Here is a 15340-nt window from a genome sequence, read left to right on the forward strand (position 1 = left end):
CAGCGGATAGAGCCCGGGCTTTGGAGTCAGAGGTCATGGGTTCAAATCCCAGCTCTGCCAATTGTCAGCTGTGTGACTTTGGGCAAGGCACTTCACTTCTCTGGGCTTCAGTTCCCTCATCTGTCAAATGGGGATGAAGAGTGTGAGCCCCCCGTGGGACAACTGGATCACCTTGTAACCGCCCCAGCGCTTAGAACAGAGCTTTGCACATAGTAAGCGCTTAATAAATGCCATTATTATCAACGTGGCTCAGTGGATAGAGCCCGGGCTTTGGAGTCAGATGTCATGGGTTCAAATCCCAGCTCCGCCAACTGTCAGCTGTGTGACTTTGGGCAAGTCACTTCACTTCTCTGGGCCTCAGTTACCTCATCTGGAAAACGGGGATGAAGACTGTGAGCCCCCCGTGGGACAACCTGATCACCTCGTAACCTCTCCAGCGCTTAGAACAGTGCTTTGCACATAGTAAGCGCTTAATAAATGCCATTATTATTATTATTATTACACAGACACATACCTAAAAAAAAAACCCAACACCCACACCCACACATTTAAAATTCAAGAGTATAAATACACTGTTTTTTAAAAGTCTTTCAGGTTGGCTGTTTTGAGAGTTTGCTCCACTCTTAGTAAATAATAATAATAATAATAATAATGGCATTTATTGAGCGCTTACTGTGTGCAAAGCACTGTTCTAAGCGCTGGGGAGGTTACGAGGTGATCAGGTTGTCCCACGGGGGACTCACAGTCTTAATCCCCATTTTCCAGATGAGGGAAATGAGGCCCAGAGAAGTTAAGTGACTTGCCCAAAGTCACACAGCTGACAATTGGCGGAGCAGGGATTTGAACCCATGACCTCTGGCTCCAAAACCCGTGCTCTTTCCACTGAGCCACGCTGCTTTCTGTCCATCTGTCACCCCAGTAGATGGCAAGTTTGAAAAGGAAGCTATTCTGAGCTTACTACAGTGCTCTGCACACAGCAAGCGCTCAATAAGTACTATTGAATGAATGGAGTAAGTGACCCTGGACCCTCAGTGACCTGAGAGATTCACTTTTGGCAGGAGTTTTACAGTGCTCTTTCCACTCTGAAAAAAAGCTGTATTTTATCTTTCCCCCCTTGAACACTTACCCCTCCAATTTCTAATATGGATCCTAAAAAGATAATTCATTCCTTCAGTCGTATTTATTGAGCACTTACTGTGTGCAGAGCACTGTACTAAGCGCTTGGAAAGTACAATTCAGCAACAAATCCCTGCCCAGAACGGGCTCACGGAGAAGCAGCATGGCTTAATGGAAAGAGCCCGGGTTTAGGAGTCAGAGGATGTGGGTTCCAATTCCGCCACCGCCACTTGTCTGCTGTGTGACCTTGGGCAAGCCACTTAACTTCTCTGTGCCTCAGTTTCCTCATCTGTAAAATGGGAATTAAGACTCTGAGCCCCACATGGGACAACCTGATTACCTTTGTGGCTCAGTAGAAAGAGCAGGGACTTTGGAGTCAGAGGTCATGGGGTCAAACCCTGGCTCTGCCAATTGTCAGCTGTGTGACTTTGGGCACGTCACTTAACTTATCTGTGCCTCAGTTACCTCCTCTGTAAAATGGGGATTAAGACTGTGAGGCCCCAGTGGGACAACCTGATCACCTTGTAACCTCCCCAGCGCTTAGAACAGTGCTTTGCACATAGTAAGCGCTTAATAAATGTCATTATTATTATTACTACCCTAGCGCTTAGAACAGTGCCCGGCACATAGTAAGTGCTTAACAAATACCATCATTGATTTTATTTATTTTCAAAGGGGGGAGACAGGCAACAGTGACGACCACTAAGGTCCGGGATAATAATAATAATAATAATAATGATGGCATTTATTAAGCGCTTACTACGTGCAAAGCACTGTTCTAAGCGCTGGGATGAGCTTGTACTCCCTCAAGTGCTTAGTACAGTGCTCTGCACATGGTAAGCGCTCAATAAATACCACTGATGGGTTCGGTTTAGGAGTGGGCTTCTTCTCTTGCAAGGAGTTTTCATCAGGGGCATGTCTTAGAGAGCATTGTTTTTTTCTGTGGAAAACAGCCTGATCCTAAAATAGCAATTCAGGAGGTGGACTTCCCAATTTATTAAGCGCTTACTATGTGCAAAGCACTGTTCTAAGCGCTGGGATGAGCTTGTACTCCCTCAAGTGCTTAGTACAGTGCTCTGCACATGGTAAGCGTTCAATAAATACCACTGATGGGTTCGGTTTAGGAGTGGGCTTCTTCTCTAGCAAGGAGTTTTCATCAGGGGAACGTCTTAGCATTTTTTTTTCCCGTGGAAAACAGCCTGATCCTAAAATAGCAATTGAGGAGGTGGACCTCCCCATTTATTAAGCGCTTACTATGTGCAAAGCACTGTTCTAAACGCTGGGATGGGCTTGTACTCCCTCAAGTGCTTAGTACAGCGCTCTGCACACGGTAAGCGCTCAATAAATACCACTGATGGGTTCGGTTTAGGAGTGGGCTTCTTCTCTAGCAAGGAGCTTTCATCGGGGCACGTCTTGGAGAGCATTTTTTTTTCTCCCGTGTATGTATATATGTTTGTACATATTTATTACTCTATTTTACTTGTACTTATTTATTCTATTTATTTTATTTTGTCAATATGTTTTGTTTTGTTGTCTGTCTTCCCCTTCTAGACTGTGAGCCCGCTGTTGGGGAGGGGCCGTCTCTAGATGTTGCCAGCTTGTACTTCCCAAGCGCTTAGTACAGTGCTCTGCACACAGTAAGCGCTCAATAAATACGATTGAATGAATGAATGAATGAATGAATGAATGAATGAAACAGCCTGATCCTAAAATAGCAGTTCAGGAGGTGGACTTCCCCCCCAACCAAGGAACGATTCCCTCCTTATAATAATAATAATAATAATAGCATTTATTAAGCGCCTACTACGTGCAAAGTGAACGATTCCCTCCTTATAATAATAGTAATAATAATAATAATAATAATAATAATTAGAGAAGCAGCGTGGCTCAATGGAAAGAACCCGGGCTTTGGAGTCAGAGGTCATGGGTTCGAATCCCGGCCCCGCCACATGTCTGCTGTGTGATCTTGGGCGAGCCACTTCACTTCTCTGAGCCTCAGTTACCTCATCTGCAAAATGGGGCTGAATGAAGACGGTGAGCCCCACGTGGGGCAACCTGATCACCCTGCATCCTCCCCAGCGCTTAGAACAGTGCTGTGCACATGGTAAGCGCTTAACACACGCCATCATTATTATTAATGATGATTAATTATCAGACTGAGCCCCTTCCTTCCTCTCCCCCTCGTCCCCCCCTCCATCCCCCATCTTACCTCCTTCCCTTCCCCACAGCCCCTGTATATATGTATATATGTTTGTACATATTTTTTACTCTATTTATTTATTGATTCTATTTGTACATATCTATTCTATTTATTTTATTTTGTTAGTATGTTTGGTTTCGTTCTCCGTCTCCCCCTTTTAGACTGTGAGCCCACCGTTGGGTAGGGACTGCCTCTGTATGTTGCCAATTTGTACTTCCCAAGCGCTTAGTACAGTGCTCTGCACATAGTAAGCGCTCAATAAATACGATTGATGATGATGATTAATATAATATAATTATTAATAATATAATAATATAATAAATAATAATAATAATTGGCATGTGTTAAGCGCTTACTATGTGCAAAGCCCTTCCAACCCACCAGGTGAGCGGGCCGGCGGAAAGCAAGGAGGCCCGGGGCAGGGAAACCGAGGCAGCGGCCCAATCTTCTAGCGGGTGCATCCCTGCTGCAAAAGAAAATAAAGAAATATTGCCCGGGCACGAAGGAGAAGGTTGCATTGTGCTCGGGGGTGCAGGAGGAGGAGGAGGGGAGGGAAAAAAAAAAGGGGATTTTGGAGACGTCACTGCAACCAGATCCTTACCGCAGCGTGATGCTGCTGGAGACGGCCGGCTTCCCAAACCGGGCCCGGGGCGAATTTCCCGCCAGGAATGTGCCCACCGGGATGGGCCCTGCCTTTTCCCACCTCCGACGGATGGACTGAAGCCCCCCCGGGACGGTGCCAAGGAGCCACCCCCTTTTTTTCCCCGGGAGAAAAATGTAACCCCGCAGTGGAAGCAGCCGCTTGGGAAGAGGCCGCAGGGAGAGAAACACCCAGCGAATCCAGCTGAAGTCCTTCTGCAGGAGAGAAGGAGAGAGAGCATCCTCCGTTTTCCCTTTTTTTCCAATTTTCCCAAAAAAGGCTGCACCCCTCCTCCCCTGACCTCTAGTCAGCCTCACCAAGGGGGTGAGAAGCCCATCTCCCTCCCCACCCCTACCTGCTCAGCATCAGAGGAGCCTCTTTGTATGCAGCAGACATGGCCAGCCAGCAGGATTCAGGCTTCTTTGAGATCAGCATCAAATATTTACTGAAATCCTGGAGCAGTAGTGAGTAGCGGGAGGCCTTCTTTATATTCTTTTTGTTGGGTTTTTTGTCTTCCTGTCGGGCACTGTTGGCTAAATGAGAGGGGCAGCTCCTGATAAAGAGGGGGCTTTTTCCTATCTGGTGGGGGGGGGGGGGGGTGTGTGTTTTGCTTCCATCTGCTGTAAAAACCAAAATGTCAGAGATTTCAATATCTATTCTATTTATTTTATTTTGTTAGTATGTTTGGTTTTGTTCTCTGTCTCCCCCTTTTAGACTGTGAGCCCACTGTTGGGTAGGGACTGTCTCTCTGTGTTGCCAATCTGTACTTCCCAAGCGCTTAGTACAGTGCTCTGCACATAGTAAGCGCTCAATAAATACGATTGATGATGATGAAGGGCAAAGGCTAATAGGATTACACCCGGTTTGGCAGGATTAAATCCTCAAATCAGACCAATTTTAGTGCCCCCTTTTCTACCCCCTCCCCATATCACAGCACAGCAGTGGGCATATTCCGGGGGGCATTTCCTGCCTCGATAGTCTTTTAGACTGTGAGCCCACTGTTGGGTAGGGACTGGCTCTATATGTTGCCAATTTGTACTTCCCAAGCGCTTAGTACAGTGCCTTGCACACAGTAAGCGCTCAATAAATACGATTGATGATGATGATGATGATAGGCTTATTTGATCCGCGCTGGGTTTATCGAAATATTTCGTGAAGTCTGCTTAATCAGATGGGTGGGGCAGGGCTCCGAAATACTTGAGAATTGTTTTATTATGGTATCTTGTCCGAGGGAGGAGTGCTTAGCGTGGAGATTTGACCAAAGGGGATATTTGCAGATTCATTTTTTATCTCTTCCTCCCCTGTTTTGTGCAGAAGCCTGGGTGACACTTGGGCTGGGGAAAAAAATAAGGATCCCGATGGGGATGTAAACAAATGAAAGATGACATGGTTCCTATTTTCAGCCAATTTAGAGATTTCTCAGGAAAGTGTACTTATAAAAAAAAGATGGTATCTACCAAACCTCAAGTGGTGCTTCTCCCCACATAGTCGTTAAAATCGGGCCTTCAGGTGGTTTGTCTTGTCATATGTTTTCTTTCTATTTAAGTACTGGATGGGTTCCTCTTCTTCTTCCAAAGTCTGTGCTTGTTTTGGCGTAGAAAATCAGCAGATGTCTAATGAAGTCAAACTTCAAAACTAACCACAGTGTAAAATCCAAGAGCCGCTATCTTCCTCATTACCTCAGCTCCTGTATTTAAGTAAATGCTGCACATTTAGGGCAGTGACCGATCTCATGTAAACAGAATTTATGAAATGGAAAAAAAAAATCGCACCTGAATTGCTTTCAGAAATAGCCAGTGCAGCTTGAAATGCTAGAAGATGTATTGCGATGGTCACGGGCTAAATGATATCCATAGAAACCATTTTTTTTTCCAGGTCATTTATACTACTGTATACACTACAGGGCTTGTCTGTAGCTGTTTTTCTTACCACAAGTGTGAAATCACTAGGGAATAATACTGTTACCCAAACAGCATTGCTTTATTTGCCGTAATCCTAAATCATTTGGCTCGTGTTCATCACGTTTTAGAATCTATGAAGCACTTTGTTCTAGAGGATGAATCATTGGTTATTTTGGGTTAGACGTGCCTTTTAGTTAATTAAAAGAGACGGGGATATGGTGTGCTTCATTAGTACCTTGCCTGGCTAGCAATTGTTAACAGTGGTTGTTTTGAAGAAGGAAACAGAAGTTTTTCATGGTTTTGCCTTAATAGGTCATGTTTTCTGTCCTCTACAGGCTTTGCAAAAGAAATGTCAGGTCCTACTTTTATTTTATTACAAGTAGAATTGTGGTATGATAGGAGTAAAGAGGCAAGTGGGATGTCTTGAAAATTTCTCTCCACGTCCCCCGCCCCCCTTTGTATATCCATATTACTCCACATCAGGGTGTACAACTCCCCCACTCTCCCCCCACCCCAGGAAATATTCTGAAATGACTCATGTATTTCTGCATTGAAAGCAGAAGCTCTAAAATTACCTTCAAAATGGTGTATTTCAGTTGATCTTCCAGGTAGAAGAGAGGTAAAAATGCTCTCTCTCTGGCTGGTATTTCTTTGTGTATAAATGTATTTTTTTTTCAATCTTTACTCAAATGAGGAAGAGGAAACAGAGGTCAGTCTTACTCAAGTGCGTTGCAACAGTCCCCTCCAGCCCAGAAAGAGTTTGGTTACTCAATTTTCTGTGTTTTCGGGGTACTGCAAGATGCAGGAATTTTTGAGGCCAAGTAGAAATATCAGAAGCCTTAGGGTTTGTCAGTGGCTTTAGGGAACAGCCCGGAGCAGCTACTGCACTTGTACACACATGCCTAACATCTTATTTTCCAGGAGAAGTTAGAGCGCCTGCCCACATACCTGAATGCCAAATCAGCCCCCTAATTATATCGGGGTGACTGCCCGGAGGTGATTCTTTAACAAGTGCAATTAAAAAGCAAACTATACGTTCACGCTTGGCTGGCTGCCAGGAAGGTAGTGATAGGAAAGATGCCTCTGTGAAAGTTTCCAGTTTTAGGTTTCCATTCAAACCAATCTGAGGGGGGGAAAAAAAGCAGGTCTCTCAGTGTGCGCTCTCCTCTCCGAGACGCTTATCAAGGTAACGAGACCGGTGGTTGCCCATTGCGGAGCGTTAGCCGTGGCCAAAAGATGTGCATTTTGATGGTTCCTTTCAATCGGCTCTTCACCTGCTTGGTTTTGCCTCGCTGGGTCTCGGTTTGCATGCAGCACGAGTTGAGGTTCCTTTTTGATACTCAGAAATGGGAAGTCATGAACCAAATCCCTCCGTCCAACCAATATTTCATTTATTTCACTTTTCAACTATCTTGTAGACTGTACAAGCCACGGTTTACCTGCCACGAAAAGGCTTTTGGAGGCATACCGGCCCTTTCCGGTCATCGGCGAAAGGGCTCGATAAATCAGTTGGTAAAGTCCTGCTGCGCTGAACTAAATATTGTTTTATTTTTAGTCTTCTTCCCTCACACTTGCTCACTTTGGCTCATAGCTGACTATTTTTTGGCCTACTTATTGGGTTTTATGAGATCCTCCTAAAGTTTTTCTCCATCTGATGGGGTTTCACCGCCCTCTGAAGATTAGGAGATTTCACCCCTCACTGCCCTACCAGGTCATCTGGAAGGATGTGAAACAAAACAGGACCCAGCACTGATCCCCAAGGGATGGATGCCCACCAAGTACACTTTTCCATCCTGAAAAGTGGCCCTTTATCCACGCCCTTTGTTTTCTGTCTTTAGCTAGTTTTCTACCGACAACTGAAATTTCCCTCCAATTCCATTCGACTGAGATTTCCCTCCAATTCCATTATTATTCAGGGTTTATGAAAGCCTTTGGTGTGGACCCTGTCAAAACGTCTGGGCTGTAATCTCGGTTCCACCATTTGTCTGCTGTGCGTGACCTTGAGCAAGTCACCTAACTTCTGTGCCTCTCATCTTTAAAATGGGGATTAAGACTTTGAGCCCCACGTGGGACATGGGCTGTGTCCAACTGGATTTCCTTGTACCTACCCAGCGCTTAGTACAGTGCCTGGCACATCATAGGCATTTCACAAATGCAATTAAAAAAATATTTCTGTATCGTTTCCACTGGGTTCCGGTCTTTCCACGTATTTAATAATTCCCTTTACTTCAGTGACTGCCTCCCCAGGATAGATTATCAAATCGTTGAGGAGAACCAGCGTGGCTTAGTGGAAAGAGCTCGGGCTTGGGAGTCAGAGGTCGTGGGTTCTAATTCCAGCTCCGCCACTTGTCTGCTGTGTGACCTTGGGCAAGCCACTTAACTTCTCTGAGCCTCAGTTACCTCATGTGGAAAATGGGGATTAAGACTGTGAGCCCCACGTAGGGCAACCTGATTACCTTGTATCTCCCCCAGCACTTAGAACAGTGCTTGGCAGATAGTAAGCACCTAACAAATACCATAATTATTATTATTGAGGGCAGAGGTACCCCCCTTTTCCTACACCCTAAGCGCTTAGTATAGTGCTCTGCCCTCAAATGCTCAAATATTACTGACTGATTTCAATCAATCAATCAGTCTTATTTATTGAGCACTGACTGTGTGCAGGGCACTGAACTAGGCGCTTGGGAGAGTACGACATAATATAACGGACACATTCCCTGCCCACAGTGTGCTTACATTCTAGAGGGGGAGGACAGTCTAGAGGAGATTTAACACAGATCTTTGAATCCATCTAGACCTATCAGTGGAAACGGAGACCAATGTGGGCTGTAAGCAACGAAAAGGTGGAGATTCCACTAATAACTCAGAATTGGATATTTAAGCTGCTCATCTGATGGTCCTTTACATCAACTGTGGGACCCAGTTAATCAATCAACCAATCAGTTGTATTTATTGAGTGCTTACTGTGTGCAGAGCACTGTACTAAGCGCTTGGGAAGTACAAGTTGGCAACATATAGAGACAGTCCCTACCCAAAAGCCCTAGGAAGGAGAGGAAAACTTTATAGCAAAATTTTCTGAAACTAAGGAACAGAGAGGTGAATTGGTTTTCTAGACTGTGGGCCCGTTGTTGGGTAGGGACTGTCTCTGTATGTTGCTGACTTGCACTTCCCAATCGCTTAGTACAGTGCTCTGCACACGGTAAGCGCTCAGTAAATATGATTGAATGAATGAATGAATTGTTGCCAAAGAGATAAGCCTCAAGATCTTCATGCAGGTTTATTTAAAATAGATAGCAAGTATTTATTGAGCTTCCACAGGGTCTTTCTTACTGGATAGGGCACCTAAGGGCTAAGTGGTAGAGTTTAGCCCAGGTTCCAGCTTTCAAGATACTTATAATTTAATAGGGGAGAAGGAACAGGGAATCATTCAATCAGGAGAACTCTGCACTGATAAACACAATAGATCCACACCCTGTCAAGGTTTGATTCTGCCAGAAGAACAAAAGAATACGTTCCTGGCCCTATGAGGGAGGCAGATGAAAAGTATTTTGAGGTGGAAGAATATTTTCGCCTCTATTAAAGAAGACTCTCCAGGTTTTAAGCATTGTTCTCAGTGCTCCTTAGGATTTTCTCCCTTGCTCAGGAGATCTAGAGGTATCATCCTCTTGTGAAAATTGCCCCTTATCTGGCTCCCCTTTTTTAAGCTTGAAAATATTCTCCAAGTGGGGTTCTTTTCTTTGGAAACTGCATGGGGTAGCTGTAGCCCAGAGATCACTATTGGTTTTAAAAACGCAGATTCAAATACTGGGTTGCAAATACTTGTTTATTTAACTGAGAAGTAGCGTGGCTTAGTGGAAGGAGCAAGGGCTGGAGAGTCAGAGGTCGTGGGGTCTAGTCACGGCTCCGCCGCTTATCCGCTGTGTGACTTAGCTTTTCTGTGCCTCAGTTACCTCATCTGTGAAATGGGGAATAAGACTGTGAGCCCCATGTGGGACAACCTGATTACCTTGTATCTACCCCAGCGCTTAGAACAGTGCATGGTACATAGCACTTAACAAATACCGTTTTTATTATTTTATTATTTTTTATTAACTTCTTAGACAGGTGGCTTGGCTCTCAATTTGGGGGAAGCCCTTCTATTGATATAGCGATCAATAAATATGATTGACTGAAAACTGTTCTCTCCCACCTGCTAGACTTTAAGCTCGTTGTGGGCAGGGAATGTGAATGTGTCTGTTTACTGTTGTATTGTACTCTCCCTAGCGCGTAGTATGTGCTCTGAACACAGTAAGGGCTCAATAAATACGATCAAATGAGTGAATTTAATGAGCACTGGTAGTGTCCAGAGCATGCTGCTAAGCACTATATATATATATATACATATATATATTTATGTATATGATTGTCTGTCTTCCCCTCTAGACTCTGAGCTCACTGTGGGCAGGGAATATGTCTGTTTGTTGTATCTTATTCTCCCAAGTGCTTAGTACAGTGCTTTGCACACAAAAAGGATTCAATATATACGATTGAACGATAATAATAATAATAATAGTAATAATAATGATGGTCTTTGTTAAGTGCTTACTATGTGCCAAACACTTCTAAGAGCTGGGGTAGATACACGATTATCAGGTTGTCCCACGTGGGGCTCACAGTCTTCATCCCCATTTTACAGATGAGGTAAATTTATTTTATTTTGTTAGTATGTTTGGTTTTGTTCTCTGTCTCCCCCTTTTAGACTGTGAGCCCACGGTTGGGTAGGGACTGTCTCTATATGTTGCCAATTTGTACTTCCCAAGCACTTAGTACAGTGCTCTGCACATAGTAAGCGCTCAATAAATACGATTGATGATGATGATGAGGTAACTGAGGCACAGAGAAGTTAACTGACTTGCCCAAGGTCACACAGCTGACAAGTGGTGGAGCCGGAATTAGAACCCACAACCTCGGACTCCCAAACTAGTGGCCTTTCCCCTAAGCCACGCTGCTTACTATGCCAACAGAGATGGTAGACACATTCCCCGCCCACAAGGAGTTCACAGTCTAGAGGGGGAGGCAGACATTAATATAAAATAGTTGGCACATCATTCACCTCCAATTAGAGTAGCTGCTGATGGAGACACACATGATGATGTGAACATTTCTCTTGGGGTGTTGAGAGGTGGATCCCCCCAATCCTTTTCCTTGTTCCCTTCGGGGTCCTCCGAACACAGGCACCATTCCCAAGCCATGGAATTTGGTGTCCGGAGCCAAGGCGGAGGGAAGCAGGGTGCTTAAAATAAAAATTCCGGACATAAAGGCGTCTGGTGCTGAATCTGTTTCGGACGGAGGACAGACCAGCTGAAAACCAGACGGGCTGGTGTAAGACCGGATGAATGCCCACTGTACCCACAATAAGCGAGGCAGTATTTAGCTTTTTCTTTCGCTGAAAGTGTAGGAATCCCAGACTCCAAATAACAGTAGAGAAGATCTCCTCGAAAACTACATGCTTACCGTCAAACCAAAGCGGGTCATTTTCCACGTTTTGTTTTATTGGGAGGGAAATGAAATCTTTTGCTTTTTAAAAATATTTCAAGATATCTCAATGGAAGGGTCTAGGTAAATTGAAAAATGGAATAAGCGTGTTAGGTCTTATTTGAATAAAAAAATAATAAATGTTGAATTCCGAGGCCTTCAAGGTAAGCCCGGCTCTTGAAGAGTTATTCTGTGGGAGTGTTGGTATTTACACAAGGGCACACACCCTGGAAAGTTGGATTTTGGGTGGGGAGGTTTGATAGCTACTCAACTTTTCAGACTGATGGAAACTTTTCAGTGTGGGCAGGGAATGTGTCTACCAACTCTGTAGTGCTTAATACAGTGCTCTGCTCACAGTAAGCGCTCAGTAAATGCCATTGTTTGATTGTCTGGTCTTCCTTTAGTCCACAACATTTGAAGAACCACCACAAAGATTGGAAGACAGAGTCCTCAAAGGGAATTCTGGAAAACCAGAAGCTGTTGCAGAAGGGAACGGCTTACACTGGGCACATTGGCTGTGCCGCAGATAATTCATTTGTTTCTTGGTGCTTCCAGAACTGGGTTTTTGTGTGTTTCTCCCCTGGCACCCTGTGGCCTGGTCACCATTTTAGTTCTAACCCCAGCTCTTCCAATTGCTTGTTGTGTGACCTTGGGAAAGTCACTTCACTTCTTTGTGCCCCAGTTTCCTTAACTGTAAAATGGGGATTCAGTGCCTGTTCTTCCTTAATCTGTGAGTCCCATGCGGGACAGGGACTGTTTTCCACCTGATTAATGCATACCTGCCCCGGTGCTTAGAAGTGTTTGACACAGAGTAAGCGCTTAACAAATACCTTAAAAAAAGTTTCTCCAGTTGGATCGGGGGTGGCCCTCCTACCTACCCAGTACCCATGGTTCCAAAAGACTGGGGAAAATTGAGAATGGGTTGAAGGAAGGGCGAACCATTTTTCCTCCTGTGGTGTTTTTATCGATCGCATTATGCCTCAGTGGAGCTGTGACAGACTCAGAGTACAGTCGAGGTGCACTGAAGAACTCATCAGCATCCTCCCCAAGTGCTAATGTTCAGGGCAGAAGGGGACAGAGATGATGATGATGATGGTATTTGTTAAGTGCTTACTCTGTGCCAGGGACTGTACTGAGCGCTGGGGAGGACACAAGCAAATCAAATTGGACCCCGTCCGTATCCTATGTGGGGCCCACAGTCTCAATCCCCATTTTCCAGGTGAGGGAACTGAGGCAACTCCTCCAAATAGCGTGGATTTGCATTCAAAGAGTATTTCTCTCCTGGATCTTCTATAAAGGCAGTGATGTACAAGTGAAAATCTCACCCAGTTACACTTTCTCCATTTCTTCTTTTTGGGATTTAGATTCCCAGAGAAGAGAAGTGACTTGCCCAAGGTCACCCAGCAGACAAGTGGCGGAGTCATGACCCTCTTACTCCCAGGTCCCTGCCCTATCCATTACTCCATGCTGGAGGAAACCCTCATCCTTGGGCTCCCATGAGGGTGGGGGAATGGAGGTGCTGATTTACGAAGTTCTCTCCATGAATGGGAACTTCATTTTCAGAACCTGTGCCAATGGACTGTTTTCGTTTGCCACTGAAAGAAACAACCCGAGAAAGAGAAGCGAGGACTTCAAGGGGGAGTCCCGCTACGTGGTCTCTTCAGAATTAGTCATAGCATGACTAAAAGGTGAATAACTTTGTGTAGGGTACGTAGGGAATGGAAGCTAGAACTATTATTTGTGTGCAGTTCTATTTATTCTATTTATTTTTTTTGTTAGTATGTTTGGTTTTGTTCTCTGTCTCCCCCTTTTAGACTGTGAGCCCAATGTTGGGTAGGGACTGTCTCTATATGTTGCCAATTTGTACTTCCCAAGCGCTTAGTACAGTGCTCTACACATAGTAAGCGCTCAATAAATACGATTGATGATTGATGATGCAGTTGCCTATTTGCAAACGATAGTGCCAGTTCAGTTCGAAGCAACTCCTCCAAATAGCGTGGATTTGCATTCAAAGAGTATTTCTCTCCTGGACCTTCTATAAAGGCGGTGACGTACAAGTGAAAATCTCACCCAGTTCAACTTTCTCCATTTCTTCTTTTTGGGATTTAGATTCCCAGTGTGATAAATGAGCCAAGACAGGCCAGGATTCCAAGGGATCGTCATAGTTGGTTTACAATCTCAAGATGGGTCCGTGCCCTCCTCTTATCCGTTGTGTAGTTGGCTTGGAATATAGCCACACTGTTTGCTTTGATTATATCTCTCGCTCCAGAATAAAAAAGAAACAGGCTGTTTCATTGCCCCTTTATTGCTGTCAGTGGAATCGAGATATGCCACTTCTTCCTTTCTGGCACCATGCAAGTGGTGAGTGTTACCAAGCGGCAAATTGTGATTAATGGAATCTGATCAATTTCAGGAGACTGGGTGACCCACCCTTTTTCACCTACTTAAGGGTGAAAAATCCTATTTGTCGAAGTCAGGAACACCCGTATTGCATTGAGCATGATTCTTACCCAATCTGAAAGTCATGTGGATTCCAGTGGTTGGGATTGTAGGAAAGAAATTATCCCAAACTATAAAACAATAGTGATTTTCCCATTAGATTATAAACTCCTTCTAGCCATGAGTCACATCTTCTCTCTCTATTGTACCCTCCAAAGCTTTTAATATGGTAGTCTGTATATAGTAGGTGCTCAATCAATAGTATTGATTGATTGCCTTAAGCACTTGGGAGAGGACAAGGAATGGAAGAAGCCATGATCCCTGACCCCAGGGGCCTCACAATCTACCTGGGAGATAGAAATAAAATAATTTGCAAATAGGGGGAAGAAATGCTCGAAGAGTAGAATATGGAAAACAGTATATACAAAAAATGGAATGGAAAATAGTGAGTGCAGAAGTGCTAAGGTTGTGCAGAAGTGCTGTTGATAATAGGGAGGATGTAAACTTGCAGTGAAGAAGGATGAAATGGGGAAAGCCTCCTGGAGCTTCGGAGAGGTTTTGAGGATGGGGAGAGCTGTGGTGTGGATGGATTGAAATGGGAGGGAATTCCAGGCAGGGGGAAATGCAGGAGCCAAGATTTGTAGCTGCTTGAATTGATCTGAAACAAATTCAAGATCAACTGAATGTAAACCCTCTTCACAGTAGAAATAAAGGAGTAATGTGTTTGCTTACCGAAATGGCTGTTATAAGCTGATACATTGAAATTAAATAAAAAGCATTGAAAGCTATCAATTGTGACAGATCACATGTAATTAAAAGCCTTTCACAAGAACTGACCAAGTAATTATAATAGATGAAAATATGTAAAATCTTTTGAATATAGCTAAATCTTTTAAATATCGCTCGCTCATATACAGCTGTCAATATTCTTTCTATGATGCTGGCACTGAATCTGTATTTCTCCTGAAAGAGTTGGTGGGTTTCACTATTTGTTTCCAAGTGTTTTTAACTAATCCCTCTAAGGCAGTTTGAGAGCAATATCTCCATTTTTTCCAATTGAGACAAACAAGATGTAAAGTGACTTGCACAAGGTCAATCAATCAATCAGTCGTATTTATTGAGCACTTACTGTGTGCAGAGCACTATACTAAGCACTTGGGAAGTACAAGTTGGCAACATATAGAGACAGTCCCTGCCCAACAGTGGGCTCACAGTCTAGAAGGGAGAGACAGAGAACAAAACCAAACATATTAACCAAATAAAATAAATAGAATAGGTATGTGCAAGTAAAATAAATAAATAAATAGGTCACTCAGCAAGTAGGCTCCAGAACTGGTTTTAAGCATCAAGAGTTTCAATCTTATGTCCAGACTGTGTTCCGACTACAGCCTGGAGTCCTGCCAGGGATTCATACAACTTTTGCTAAAAGTACAGCATGGAAAGAAGGTGGAGAATGACTAAGTGAGAAATACTTGACTTGTCTAATGTCCTGTTCATTGAGCCAAAGAACAACCCATTGGGATTAACCCT

At 44.1% G+C, this 15340-nt stretch overlaps 1 protein-coding gene across 8 annotated transcripts in view; it reads left to right on the plus strand.

The window, feature by feature from the left end:
* The window catches only part of FRY (FRY microtubule binding protein), a 305032-nt gene that overhangs the window by 104918 nt on the left and 184774 nt on the right, over positions 1 to 15340 (plus strand). For 4 of the 8 annotated variants that reach the window (XM_038761607.1, XM_038761606.1, XM_038761608.1 and 1 more), the window contains exon 1: positions 3973 to 4420. The exons of 2 other annotated variants lie outside the window; for them this stretch is intronic. In XM_038761607.1, the coding sequence (XP_038617535.1) occupies positions 4351 to 4420 (70 nt within the window). In that variant the 5' untranslated portion in view covers positions 3973 to 4350. Of the gene's footprint in view, positions 1 to 3972; positions 4421 to 15340 lie in introns of those variants that run through there. 2 more of the 8 variants (XM_038761604.1, XM_038761609.1) reach the window with 1 other exon arrangement.

The sequence above is a fragment of the Tachyglossus aculeatus genome, chromosome 20, assembly GCF_015852505.1.
Source record: "Tachyglossus aculeatus isolate mTacAcu1 chromosome 20, mTacAcu1.pri, whole genome shotgun sequence".
NCBI lineage: Eukaryota > Metazoa > Chordata > Mammalia > Monotremata > Tachyglossidae > Tachyglossus > Tachyglossus aculeatus.